We start from the raw sequence: 14635 nt of genomic DNA, 5'->3' as shown, positions 1-14635 counted from the left end.
CTGTCCATGACACAATTTGAAGTATGATATCAGTATGCTGTAGTATACAAATATCATAGATTGTTTTTGCAGGAACGATAAATCTAATTTCAACTCATTTAAATTTTTTATTTTAGTTTATACATATTTTGTACACTGAAAGGTGTCTTAACTCTTAAGTTATATAAAACTAACTACTTTATTGAACATCACATATTAATAAAACTAATTTAAGCTTAATAATTCTAGTACAATCAGAATCTCCCTTTTCAAGGCTTGAATACTGTTATATTGGTACTTAAAAATATTTTCTAACACAGAATGCATTGCCTTTCTGTCTCTAAACTAGTCAGTTCAAGGCGAGATTTAAATGCATAATAGACTAGGGAAACATTAAGAAATTAAATGTATATTAAAAATGAGTATGTATGGCAACATTACAAAACCGAGTCTAAATAGTGAGATTGTGATTTATAAACTCATGTGAAATTCATTGGGCAACTGGTAATCTTACACAAACTGTGTAATTGAGAACTGTCAAATTAATTTCAACTTATAATACGTCTTAATTGAAAAACGGAGTAATTTTTATTTTATCAATATTTCTACATTTAATGATTTAATGTAATCTAGTTAAAGAATATTGAATTAAAATAGCATTTTATTCATTTCAAAATTTGTATACAATGAGTTGTAGTTAACAATTTGTATTGTACTCATATGTATAATATAGATAAAGGTATTTTGACTTTGACTTATTCATAATGGCAGTGTACTTTTCAGAACCGCTAAACATCTATTATACTTAGTTTGAATTACTGTCAATTCCCAATTGTCTGCATTGAAGTCATGTTATAGTGTCATATCTTTTTACAAAAAAGAACTTTTATACAAGGTACAAGTCAACAATTGTTTGGATAACCAAAACTGAATTTTTGTTTCTTTATTTCTCCTGCTTTCATTACTACTGTACAGGTAATGTTAACCTTTTTAACAGGACCCAAGCAAGACCATATTCGGGCAAGAGAATTTATCCTTCAGGTCTATCTAAAGGAAAACCCGGATCCAGAAAGAATGTGTTATTCACATTTTACTGCTGCTACAGGTCAATTAGTCAACAATTAAACATTGATGGATTTTTGTGCAAGGGGTATTTGAGAAAGTTACTCATACTTAGTCAAACACTTGCTGCATCACTTCAGTCTAGAATTATCAATAGCTCCTTGATACCTGTACAAATAACAACCAACATACCTTTCTGGTATGATATCACTGACATACATGACTCAAACACATGCATTCCCTCTCATATCCCTCACTGTTTAGGTAGTAGGTAGCATCATGAAAAATTGCAGTATTTGTGGTTGCTGATGTCAACAATATGATATATAAAATATAATAAACTATTAATGTTTGTCATTCTTGCTATCTTTCAGCAAGTAATGAATGTGTTTTCTTGATAAAATGTGTGTGTGTGTGTGTGTGTGTGTGTTTTCAAATGGAGTTCTGAAGTACCTCCATGCCACCCTTCTATCTACAAACACTACTTCTTACCATCACTCATACTCGTGTAGTCATAAACATTACAAAAAATTAAAATTTGCTGCTGAAAATCTTCAACAGCCTCAAGTCCTTGTCACTTGGTTTTCTTGTCTAAAATAATTTATTTTTTAAATCAATTATGCAGCCTTTTCTAGTCCAACGAACAATAGAGAGTGAAGACTTGGCAATCCTCTGATTACATTGTCACTTTCAGTAATACCATCCTCACATGAACTAAACAATGGTGTAGAGCATCCTCAGAACAAGTTGGGCAATATTAACAGTATACCAGACTTCCACTGCCTACTATACTTCTACACAATACATCACAAGTTTGAGTAAACTTTCCAAATAATCCTTGTACAATAGTAAGTATTCCCTCTACTCCCTTGGCAAGCACTTGGTACTATCAACTGAATACTTGTAAATCATGTTTGATATTTGCCAAAAATTACTACCAACCAAGTCATAGTAAAACCACGTCAGTTCATAGTATTTTGTTCAGTTTTTGGATGTTAATCATAAACTTAGTTTTGTTTAGTGCTCTCCAACTGCTGGGTAGTATCTTCTGATTCAATCTTCTTGCTATGGAAAACTTTTATGGCCATATACAGTTTGATTATTGGGGTCGTATAAGATATTATTGTGACAAATTAAAGATTCCCCAAGTGCTTGTCTTTAATTTGGCCCCACTGCCCAAACACGAGTGGTGTGAAAAGTAAATGCTTCAGCATTAGAACTCACTTTGTCTCTATCGTTTAATGTCCCTGTAATGTTGATTAGTATTTCAGTCAAACTCTAGCATAATATGTTTCATTGTATTTATTCTTAGTTTTGGCTGTAGTTTTTTATAAAAATAGTGTATTTTTATTAAACAGTCAAAACTAGCTAAACTATGTTGTGTGTGTTCTACTTAATAAACCAAGCACTTATATTTGTTTAAAACTACTCTTATTTTTAATTTTCACTTTTTAATTTTACTAAAATAAAAATCACTTATGTTTTCCTGATATCAAACCATAGTTTAGCGAGTTATGAGTGTTCTGTTGTAAAATTTGGACTTCATTTTGGGATCAGCACAAAAAACGATAAGACTTTTACAGTTTTGTATAGTATTGTTAGGATCCACGGAGAATAAATACATATTACTTTTTGACATTAAATAGATTGAACTTTATATATTTTTATCGTAAGTTTTTTTCATGAATTATGTGAACAATTCATCTGACCTTTGTAATGGACCTGTGAGAACCTATCGCACAGTAGGTACAGAAGGAAAAAAGAAATAATGACAGAACCTGGTAATGTCGGTAGTCCAAAATGAACGTGGGTGGGGGTTCTGATCGTGAGGTGTTGATTAGCATCAGTAAGGGCGGACCAATCACATCCTTAGAAGTTGATTTAAAGAGGAAGAATTTTTATATCTATTGGGACAAGAATTTAGATTATCCATGAACTGCTACAGGGCTAAGAGAAACCTGACTAGAACCTTCCGTTATAGAATAAAGATTTCTTTAAACAGAAATTTGACTGGTATCTGGATTTCAGAAACTAGAATCAACGACACATTTGGACATCTAGGCATCCCTACTGGGTGTATTACGCTTTGACTGGGACAAAAATTATACTCAATGAGAATAAAATAATGAAAAGATGATTTATAGTCTATCATAAAAATAAAAATTAGACAAGTACAAAAGTTAGAGTTGAACCATTTAATTCCATGTAGACGTTGGACAAACAGTAATTAGAACCATAATAAGTAGACAAGTGCTCCTGGCTACGTGTTCACACGTGTTCAGTCATAATGACTCCTAACTCCTTCCTCAAACTATATATTTAATTCTTATTTATGTACACTGGGTAGTGGATATTAAGAAAATTAAATGTGTCTCTACTAAGGTTTTTAAAAAAAAAAAATCTTATCCCTTTGTGGGCGAGGCTGTTCTAATCATGGACAGTAAGGACATCACTTTCTTCGTATTCCTTTAACATTTATCTTCTACAAACTAGTTATCAATAAATTATTTGTTTTGCAGCAATTTTATTGCTCAGACTTAATACTTTTATTGTGGTATTCATTTCTATTGTATCATACAGCATCTTCATAAAAAAGTGTTTCAGAAAATTTGTATACAATTATATATATATATATATATATATATATATATATATATATATATATATATATGTGTGTGTGTGTGTGTGTGTAGATATTTAAAAAAATTCTCAGACCATAATATATACAGATTAATTTTCTATTAAAAATTATTGATCCTTTTGAATTGTTGATTTTTTTTAAAATAATAAGTGATTGATCAAGATATCTTGTAAGTGATAGGTCAGAAATCTTTGTCTTAATGTTAATTTAAGAATTCAATGCTGAATTGTAGTCAACAGATGGTTTGTTAACTGATGAAACATTAATATGTTGATGTAGTAACAATTTAGAAGACTGTTTTGTGTAGAATTTGTATGCATAAAAGAGATCTCTATCAATAATAAATTGATAATTTGGCAGCAGTTAACCATATAAAACTACACCATATTAATTTAGAGCTTGAGTAGCTGCAGTTGGAGATAAGGGTAAGGATACATGCTGTAAATTGGTATGAGGATTTAGTTCACTAAACGAAAATATAGAAAAATACGCATGTATTATAAATAGTCTTGAACACAGATGGGAGGTTCGGGTTGAAAACTGTTATACTTAGATTGGCTTGAAAGGCATATATTCTAGTCTGTTTAATCAAGTTTGTTTTTTTCACAGTTCACCATATACAAGATTTATACTTTGTGTATTTAGGAAATTTCAAGAACTCAAAAAATGTTCATTATAGTAGAAATGTGTTATATTTACATTATAAACTTAATTTGAGCTCAGATTTAGTAGAAACAAGAGAATTTTAAAAAATTATTCACATCTTGTTAGTTTTCCAAATTTGTTGTTTAATAGTATAAACTTTTATTTAGTTAAAATCATTATTTATTTGTTTTGCTTGTTATAATTTCTTATGATACTCTTATGAAATAACTTATTAGCTGTGTAATTTAACTGAGTTATTGTTGTGTTGTTATTTGGATAGAAGAAAGCTTGTTATTTTTACTTGATATTTTGACCAGTGAAAACATAATTTTAGATTTATAAAAATATTAAACAACCATATCTAATTATAACTCCCAAATGGGACAAGACATTCAAAGTTGATGTTCAAACAGAATGCAGTTGGTTCTGAGAAACCAAACAACAATTATATACATTGACACTAGTCTTGAAAAATAAATATTTTCAGGAATGAAGAAGAAGGAAATCCTTTTCTCGTAGTGGTAACTAACTCTTTAACACTGAAGAATTTAACAGAGAGGGGTTAAATTAATTACTGAACAAATTAGTAGTTGTTGATCATTCTATGGACATTCTTGTCTTTAGTAGAAATTGAACATTGAACATTGAACATTATTCTCTTAAAGATCTTCAGTGTATTCAGGCAGTGACTACCATCTGTAAGCACTGTGATTTTCTTCTGTCTTTATGTTTGTTTTTGAAATTTCTTGAATGATGTAAAGTTGAAAACTGCTAGGAGGGTAATACTTGCTAGTCTAGAAGAAGATCTGTACTGAAAAAGAAGGATGTGTATCTGTCCTGAAGAAGAAGTTGTACAAGAATCTGTAATTGCTCAGTGTACTCTAGTTCCTTGCAGTAGAGTCGAGAGTTGACGTAGTGTGTTGTGTAGGTCCCCAACGGGACGCAATTGCGGCACGGGAATTCATCCTGAGGATGTTCGTAGACTTGAACCCAGATAGTGAGAAGATCATTTACTCCCATTTCACTTGCGCCACAGGTACCACTCCACAAGCAGCCAAGCTTCTCTGTTCTGCCTGCTGCCTCTGTCAGACGCTTGTTTGTTTGTTTGTTTGGTTCCGAAGTTGTGCTGAACTGCCCATTCCATTGAAAATATTGAAGACCGGTCACTAGTGGTGCTATTTGAAAATGAGAATGGCTCTTGTCACTCATTATGTAATTGAATCGAACTAACTGTGTAATTTCACACACGGTCAAGGCCATTTATGGTGCATCATACATGTTTTCAATTGAAAGAAATGGAATTATAAAAACTAGTACGAGTGAAAACATTATTATGTCATCAAAACTTTCAGTGGAATGGATAGTGTAATAGTGTTGATATGTAATTGGTTCTGGTGTTGTCTTTATTTAACATAAAATAGTTACAGAATCATTTTGCCAATTCAAATCAAAGCAATCCCAGTAGATTGTCATCCTATACAAAAATATTTAATCTTGGAAGAATTTTCTCGAAAGTGTACGTTGTTGTCACATATATATTAAACTGTTGAAGAGCTCTTGATATGCTCTAAGATGGTTTGTGGCAAAATGAGTCTGTGCATGTTGCATGTGCGTGTCGTTTTCATTAACTTGCATGTTCTTGTTTTCACAGATACGGAAAACATAAAGCTTGTATTCTGTGCCGTCAAAGATACCATCATGCAAAGTGCTTTGAAGGAATTCAACTTAGCTTAGTTTCACTACTCGCTTTCAATTTCCATTTGTTTGTTTTCGTTAACATTAAGGATCTTTATTATGTTACATATGTATATAGGCTTTAAATGTATTGTATAACGGTTAACTGTTATTAAAATGTTGAGCGCTTTAAAAAATTATATTAATTTCATAATATTTTGTTCAATTTTCTGCTCATAACATCCTCTTATTTTTTGCAATAGTGAAATTGGTGTTTTAAAACCACTAAAAATTTGTATTAATAACATTTTATTCTTATTAGATACTTGGTGCCGTAATGCATTTAGTGAGCATGAATATAATTAACAGAATATCTCAATAAATTTCAAATCTTCTCTAAATTACTATTGTTTTTTACCATGGTATTTATTTGTATGAATTTTAAAGTAGCAAACATTCTAAAATTGATTATATTTTTAAAATTATAACATTTCCTCAAACAATCTTGAGATGAATGTCCATGTAATTTTATTCAGATTTATTGTAAAATTTGTATAGTTATGTTTTACTGTAATATAAATGTCATCAGTATTGATTGTTTTTTCTTCCCCATGCTAATGTTACCCAAAATTTGTGTGCTGGTGTCATGGTAGGATAAGTAAGATGGTGATAATAAAAACAGTATAATAATAAATATCTTCCAACAAATCTTTGATCATTTATTAACTAATATCTCGTCTTTCTTGATCATGGCAATATAATATTAGTGCTTCAGAGACCCTGACTAGTAGATTTCTACAGGTTAATAGTTCTACTAATATCAAAACCCATGATACATGTAATATTGAGTGCATCGTTTTTATCAATTTTAAGCGGCACACTAGTATGGAGTGATTAATACATAGCATTTGGAATTAACTCTTTATAGAGTTTGGTACAATATGCTGTAATAATACTGCATGCTTATGAACGAATCGGTGCATTGAATACTGCAAATCTCTTGTTACGTTGAATCAGCCGAACCTAGTAGCATTCAGTCAAAGCTGGCTTAATATTTTATGTACTCAATTTGTATTATATTTTTTTATTTTGAGAGTAGATTTTGCTCATTTTTTTTTATTGCTGCCTCAATTCACCTGAAGTATCAGATAATAAGGATAAGGTCAAGTGAGAGTTTGCTGTATAAACTTCCAAAAGATCTAATTTTTTCCAATAGAAATTTATTTAAAAGGATACTTCTTCACGGTGTAAGATTGTGTCAATAATGCAATCTTGAATCTAGTAAGTCTTGAATAAAAGGCTTTACACAACCAATCGAATTGTCAATGAAGAATGGTGAAATGAAATATGGCCAATATATTGCCACTTAAAAACAATTGGGTGTTTTAAATTATCTTTTAAACTGTAACCGTATCAGGATACTGTAATAATGAAATGTTCATATTTGTTTATTACTTTTTTTATATACATTTAAAAATGTCACTATATTTTTAAATAAAACATTTGTTTCCGTACACGACACATGAAACCTGTGTTTACAATGGTAATACAGGTTCTGCTATAACAGTATAACTATTACTAATAAGTATGAAAAAGTTGTGTGTTCCAGTAAATAAATAGCATTAAGGTTCTCTTAAACAGAACGTAAAGCATGTGCATGTCTAGGACTATATAGGGACTAATCTTCTTATCTATCTTCTCAATCCTTTACCAACTAGTATGTGTTGGTGGTGGCTTTTGGGTTCTGGGTTTCTGCATGGGTACGCATGACCTCTCTGACTTTTGGGTAAGTTTCAGTGTATCAATATTTTCATTTAGTTTTAAGATTTTGTTTTAAGGTTTAATATTTCTACAATAAACACATTCCAATTCATTTTTTCATGAATTGAAAAATATTAAGGGCTTTGTATATATGTTAAAAATTAAATCTACTTCGCAACATAATATGGCTAATAACATTTACCTCATTAAAATTAGATAAGAAATCTTTTGATTTTTCAGAAATACTCTGTTGGATTTCATATTTTTCAACTACTCAGTTATGTTATATCATTACCAGTCTTCTTTTACAAATAGTGAATAATTTGAAAAGACAGAAAAAGTTTATTTTTCACTCTGAAATATTTCTCATAAGTATAATTTAGTAGGTACACAGTTTCCAACTTGTACTAATTTAATTCAGACCTATTTTATAAAATTCTATTTTCAAGTTTTACCTGTAAATTTGACATGTGCAAGACACTGATGTTTATCATTCATTCAGCAGATAGCTAGCTAAAAATAGCTATTGTTGATTTTAAAAAGGTTGAAACCTAGATCCCATAAATGAATAAATCGTCATATAGTATTTTTGGAATTTTCACCATACATATTGGTTCTGGTTATAGTAAGAAAATAGCTTTGTCAGTTAACAAACAAATTAGAGGAAATTCAGCAAGACTCACCTGAACGGATCACCATCAACAGTTAGTCACACACTAACTGTGATTCGAAGATCTGTTAAGGAGCGTTTTATTCCTTTCCTTTTTCTTTGTTTTAAATTTCTAACTTAAAAGTGAAACCTCATTAAAGCATTTAGTGTAAATTGGTGTTATTCCAGAGTTGCTGTACCGAGGTTATTTGTATATACTAGTTTTGGCTTGGCCTATTGAGTGTTCAGCCATAATTTACAGAGCCACAATACAGAGATACTTTTTATATCAGTCATAAAATATGTGTAAATTAACGATTGTGGTTTTCACTATCAAGGTTTCACTGTATGATGAGTACATTTATATTTCCTCCCTGTTTCTATTTATATCTACTGACATTTTTCTTACACTTTTGTTATATTACTAGTCTAATCCAAGATCTATTGTTATGTTTCAGATACGGAGAACATCCGTTTTGTGTTTGCTGCGGTGAAGGACACTATCCTGCAGTCCAACCTGAAGGAGTACAACCTGGTGTAACCGTGCAACCTGCTGGTTACGGTTGTCGTTACCTGCACCGCCCGGTCCTGGTCCCGGTTCCGGTCTATAGGCCACTCGCTTTGTTTGTCACGTCATCTTTTATTTCTCGTTCCCTCCTCACCTCTCAGTCTGTTGGTTGAGTTAGTTGACTGCAAGGAATAATTTTCTGTGATAAATAAACTCGTCTAAACTAAACCGGAGGCGACCGACTCGCCCGTGACTTAAACCGAGCTTTAAGAACGACCTCTTAAGGACCACTATAAGAGTGTTTATGCTATTGGACCTTCTTGCTATTCAATCGTTTACCGTTTGTGTCGTCAACGGCAGAGAGTAACTGCAATGACGAATTGACGGAAAGTGTTTTTTTTAAACTTCTCACTCTTACATTATGTTATCCTGTAAAAAGTGCAGATTTCTGGGTGTTGTGGTTCACTAGACCGCAGTTGTATTCATTTGTTAGTGTCCGGGAGTGATAGTTGTGACGTAAAGGTGTCTGCCGCGGTCCGAGCGACCGACTGCGGGAGTGAACGAAAGACAGTGAAAGCTGCCAGAGTCAGAACGATGGACACTGCTTTTTTTCTTGTAAATTGTTGTATGTATGTGTGTGCGGCTTGAATGTATTTGAAATTAGATAATTTGTAAATCAATTTCTTGTCAACAAAAATATATACCAATTTTTCTGAAAGTGGTTATGTTTTTCACCTTATGATGAATAAAATATGGCTGACAATTCCGTTTGTTATTGATCCTCCAATCTATCATGGATCATGGATTATACTGCATTTTGAGCATATGTGGAAAGTAAATAATACACTGAGGAAGCAAACAGTTTTAGTTTGTCTTGATTTGGATGGTTTGGAATTTGCTTTCAGCAATTTACAAAGAGATTTTTGCCATTTTTAGGAGCCCCACTTTCTTCAACTGCTCAGATGAATAATGCTTTTACTGTCAGAAATAAATTTCTCAATTACACATACAGTTTTTTTCTGATTTGGGTAATATTACACCAGAAAGCACAGCTGATATATTTGTACAAGAGTTTTAATACTTGGGACAAAAAGTTTTATTTTGAGATTTCAATTCTGGAATAGAACTCAGGGATGGCTCTTTGCAAGCAATTCTGTTCCATTAATGGTACCTTTAGGAAAACCATATAAATATTTTGGTTAGTGGGTTCAGACAAACCGTATATTGAATAAACCAGGTGCTTTACATTTAGCCTATATGAACTATTAGCGATCTCAGTAACTACCAAGTGTTAAATGCACGAAAGTTTCTAGTCAAATAACTACAACAATCACAATCTCAGTAATCATTAACATTATAGCCACCTTCTTGGGAATAAACTGGGAAATATAAAAATTTCTCTATAAAATTGGAAAATATCTGCAAATTTTAAAATTTTGTTACTGAAAAAGGACTACCAGATGCTGCATCCTTTGTTTTAGTTGTAATATATAGTGTCATCTCAAGTTTTTGTGTATATTATAATACATCAGTTAGCATCCATCTTTTGTTGTAGTTTTTTGTGTTCTAAAAAGTTGAATCTATTTTGTGCCACAATTGCTCATATTGTGTTGAATTGTATTTTCATGATATAATCTTTTTGCCTAATGAATTTCCATCTAGATTTTCTTAGTGATCATTTTTTGATAGATGCCACATTGCGCCGTATTAGTTACTTCCGTCTACTTTGTTATATCACATCACTATGCGTCTTTCCTTGAGTTTTTTTTATATTTGAGTAAGAGAATATAGATTAGTGGAGTGAACTAGCTAAAGTGAGTATTAACACATCTTCTCTTTACAACACTTTGATTGCTAAACAAATCCTTCAAATCTATCAATAATTACTAGAGTATTTCTAGGGTTATGCAAGTACTCTTTTCAGTCCTTTCATTGAGTTCTTTGTGAATTAAGTTCTTAAATCGGTTGTGTCATCTGAATTACGATATAAAATTAAAAACTAAACTATAAAACTATTAGCATAAAAACAACAATAAAAAGACACATTAAAATTCATCTCAAAGTATACATGCAGTCAAAATATTATACAATATATAGATTAGAGGTATGAAAATTGTTGTACAAATTTATATACAAACTGTTGAGGTTATAAAGAGATAAAATATTTAAACTTAGCATTTATAAAACCAACCAGTGAATTCATTACCTCATGTTTCAGAAGATTATGGACACCCTTTTTATTGCATTATAAAATTTACATTTCTATTTAATTATTACGATTGAATTATTAATTTTTTAACATTAAATCAATTAATTACTTGGTTAAAAGAGGGATATAAAGAAAAATGAATTGGATTCTTTGATCATGCCACTACGTCTATAGCTCATACCATACTGTATAATATGTTCTTAGTTCACATTATATTATATAATGTCTTAGATTGTTTTTATCACATCATCTTTAGTTCTCACTTAGCCATGTTCTATCTTTAATATGTGCCGAGTTTTATATATATATATATATATATATATATATATAATGAGTTGAAAATTAGGTAAAATTTAATGAAAATCCTAAAAACAATGTTTAAATCATTTACAATGAACTGATATAATATGTTTTTAGGTATAAACTAATTTAAAAAGAAAAGTCATATATTTGGCTAACTACCTGTGGAATAAGTCTCCATCATTAAAAATGCTTATTGCACACACACAAGTCTATATGGATGGACATTTTTACAATCCCCACTTTCTTTACTTGGATTCTTTTATAATAAAAACCAAAGTTTGATTCTGTTGGACTTGGTCTCAATTCTTACTTCTGTAGGAGAAAGTAAAAAGTACACCTCATACTAAATAATATCAACAATTTTTAAAACTTACCTTTAAAATGTCATCAAATCCTGTTGCTGTTTAGCGGTGGGCATGTTTCAACAATGAAGGTCATTAACTATACCTTAGTCTAGTGAGCACACACACAAAATACTTAGAGACACTCAGATATTTTACAAAGAACTTGTAATCCTGCAGCTGACCCAACACCAGTTACCTAATCTGCTCTGTCTTGGTTACCATACTGTCAATTATATATTGTCAGAGTTCCTTTCTATCAAATAAATAATAGACTTTTTCTTTAGAGGTGCAATGCAAATGTATTTAAAAATACATTTGTGCTTGGTATTTATGTATCAAGAATTTTTCAGAAACTGATTCACCACTACACATCTGGAAATAATACTAGTTATAGTACTTCCAATTACAGTTTTTATTTTTTTAAAGTCAGTTTTATATTTAGCACCAATTTCATTTTCTCATGAATCGGTCTGTATCAAGACTTTATATTAATAATAATCTTCTTAAGTATTGACTGAATTTGATTTACTATAATAGTATCCTTATTATTTTACCCTCTGAAAATTTATAATTTGTATTTGTAAAATAGTATTTATGTTCTTAAATGAGGAAGCAAGTAGTAATATTGATCTTAAGAGACAAATAAGACACAAGAGATCAAGTTTGCATGTAGGTCATATAGTGAATTATATAGGAGGAAGGGAGCTAGTGTCACAGACTGGAACTGCGATTATAGCAAAGCAGAGGGAACAGCTGTGCTATTGCATTAGATATCCTGTCATATGCAGTATTATCATAACTAAGCAATTCCCTTCCCACCTTCATATGTACATGCTTAGTGTCAGCATTTTGTAGTATGGCAGTGATCACCTTGTGTAGATATCAGTTTTGCGTGCCTGCTAGATCTTGCTTTCACAGCCTACATATAAAATCAAACATTAATTCAAAAAGCAAGAGCGAACTGTTCATCAGTGTCGTTTATACTAAAGGCCTAAGGTTCAGAAATACATTTTTATAATAAAATACAATTTTTATTGCAGGCTGAAGTATTAATAAGAAAATCATTCTCAAATACTGTGATAAATATTAAATCTGTGTGCAAGGTAAAAATATTTTGTTGGCTATTTAAGACAAAAAGCTACAGTTTGTTCATGAATGAAAAAAATGTTCAATTGGTACCGAAGTTTGTAGGTTTGTTTGCACATATTGACCTGAAATTACTGTGTTCCATTGGTGCAAATTTGAATAAATTCAACCTGCTAAGTTTTTTATAGGTCCTCTACGCAAGGATATTATTATAAAAAATGTATAGTTAGTGTACAATACATGTACAACAAACTTTAATGTTGTTTTTTCATATAGTTAAATAAAATCTTGCATATCATAAAGTAGAATTATGGAAAACTCTGATGAAAGTAAAGTGAAAAACTATTTGTTCCTGTATGATTAAGGGCAGACACTGCTTAGAGCAGTATCGGTTTGAGGAATTGCACAATGTCTCTGTTCTACACTATATGGCTTCTAATGCCTGTTTGACAAATCCAATCATACAAATTGAATTTAGCGTTCCTAGGTAATTTCTAAAACCCTCAAAGGAAGCACAATACTAACAAGCTTTCATGGTTGTCAATTGACACAGTTTCAATTCACGTTTTGTGATTAAAGATGTAAAACACTTTTGTTGAGAAATATTTCTAATTAAAACCAAGTAACTGGATGATGTAATATTTTAACCCTTTGTGTGCCAGCTATAATATCTTTTAGCATTTACTAAGTGCCACATCTCTAACTGGTTCCCATGCGTGAAATGCCATGGAATCTAGTACTCAGCAGAAATCTATCAGTTTATAACCGATCTTTGTGTTCTTTTTTACTTATTCACCAAAAACTACTATAACATGAAAAAATAGTACTAAAACTGCAAGAAAAGAATTTGATATCTGTTAGAAGATGATAGCTTTTAAATTCAAAGTTTATCAGTTCAGTGTCATAAATGATATGACAGAAATGTTGATTACATCTTAGTGTCTCAGTATATCTTGACATTCCTTTTGAGGATATCTTCCATGCAGTGCCAATTCTAATGGAATGGTGTATTATAGATATTACAGTGACTAAGCATTATCTTCACAGTTTAGTATTGATGAGGATCAGGGGGATATACTGGTAAAATGGTGTGTGGGAATGTTACAGAAGGTTCAGGAGCTAACAAATACTTTTCAAAAAATATGGGCAGTTTAAGTGTATAATTTTGATCCTGCTTGGACTTAAAATGTTGCATCATTTGTGTGACCAGTGTTTCAGTATATAATGAATGGCTGTCAGTATTTCAAAGCCAGTTATTGGTTCGGTATCCACCAGGAGCAAGGTTGTAGGATGCAGTGCTGAGCATACTTGTGTAGGCAGCAGTAGCGTGGTCGGTGATTCTGCAGGACTAGAATTACTCTGGACTAATAAGTAGTCTAAATATTAAAACTGTCTAGGGCAATCGAATTAGTATGCATATTAATGCTTAAATTATTAAGGCAAGCAGGAGTGTTGGTGAGTTATGTAGGCTGGCCGATGTAATTCATTAATTGATGGGTATGTAATACTCGTATAATTTCACATGTTCTAGAAAGGCTAGAAGGTCATCTGTGACCAGATCCAAAATTATTTAGTATAATCTTATTCTGTGTACATATATCACAAGGTAGGAGTACGCTACACAACATGTAGCGTAACAGGCTTCGCTGAGGTTGTATGTAAACATTCAAATCTATAGCTCATTTAATTCTCTAGACAACCTCCGGACAGATAGGAAGGCAGACAATCAGAACAATTTTTACATCCCTTCCGACAGGTAATAGAGAAACTGCAT

At 31.4% G+C, this 14635-nt stretch overlaps 1 protein-coding gene across 6 annotated transcripts in view; it reads left to right on the top strand.

Annotated features, from left to right (window-relative positions):
* The window catches only part of LOC124368955 (guanine nucleotide-binding protein G(q) subunit alpha), an 82743-nt gene extending 73061 nt beyond the window's left edge, over positions 1 to 9682 (top strand). For 3 of the 6 annotated variants that reach the window (XM_046826528.1, XM_046826527.1, XM_046826525.1), the window contains 2 exons: positions 5256 to 5363; positions 8870 to 9682. In XM_046826528.1, coding sequence (XP_046682484.1) covers positions 5256 to 5363; positions 8870 to 8952 — 191 coding nt within the window. In that variant the 3' untranslated portion in view covers positions 8953 to 9682. Of the gene's footprint in view, positions 1 to 976; positions 1085 to 5255; positions 5364 to 5978; positions 6593 to 8869 lie in introns of those variants that run through there. The other 3 variants (XM_046826526.1, XM_046826524.1, XM_046826529.1) reach the window with 2 other exon arrangements.
* The last annotated feature ends 4953 nt before the right edge of the window (positions 9683 to 14635 follow it).

This window comes from Homalodisca vitripennis, chromosome X, assembly GCF_021130785.1.
Source record: "Homalodisca vitripennis isolate AUS2020 chromosome X, UT_GWSS_2.1, whole genome shotgun sequence".
NCBI classification, from domain to species: Eukaryota; Metazoa; Arthropoda; class Insecta; order Hemiptera; family Cicadellidae; genus Homalodisca; species Homalodisca vitripennis.
Note: the sequence above shows the minus strand (reverse complement) of the source record. Positions and strands in the feature narration are given on the sequence as shown.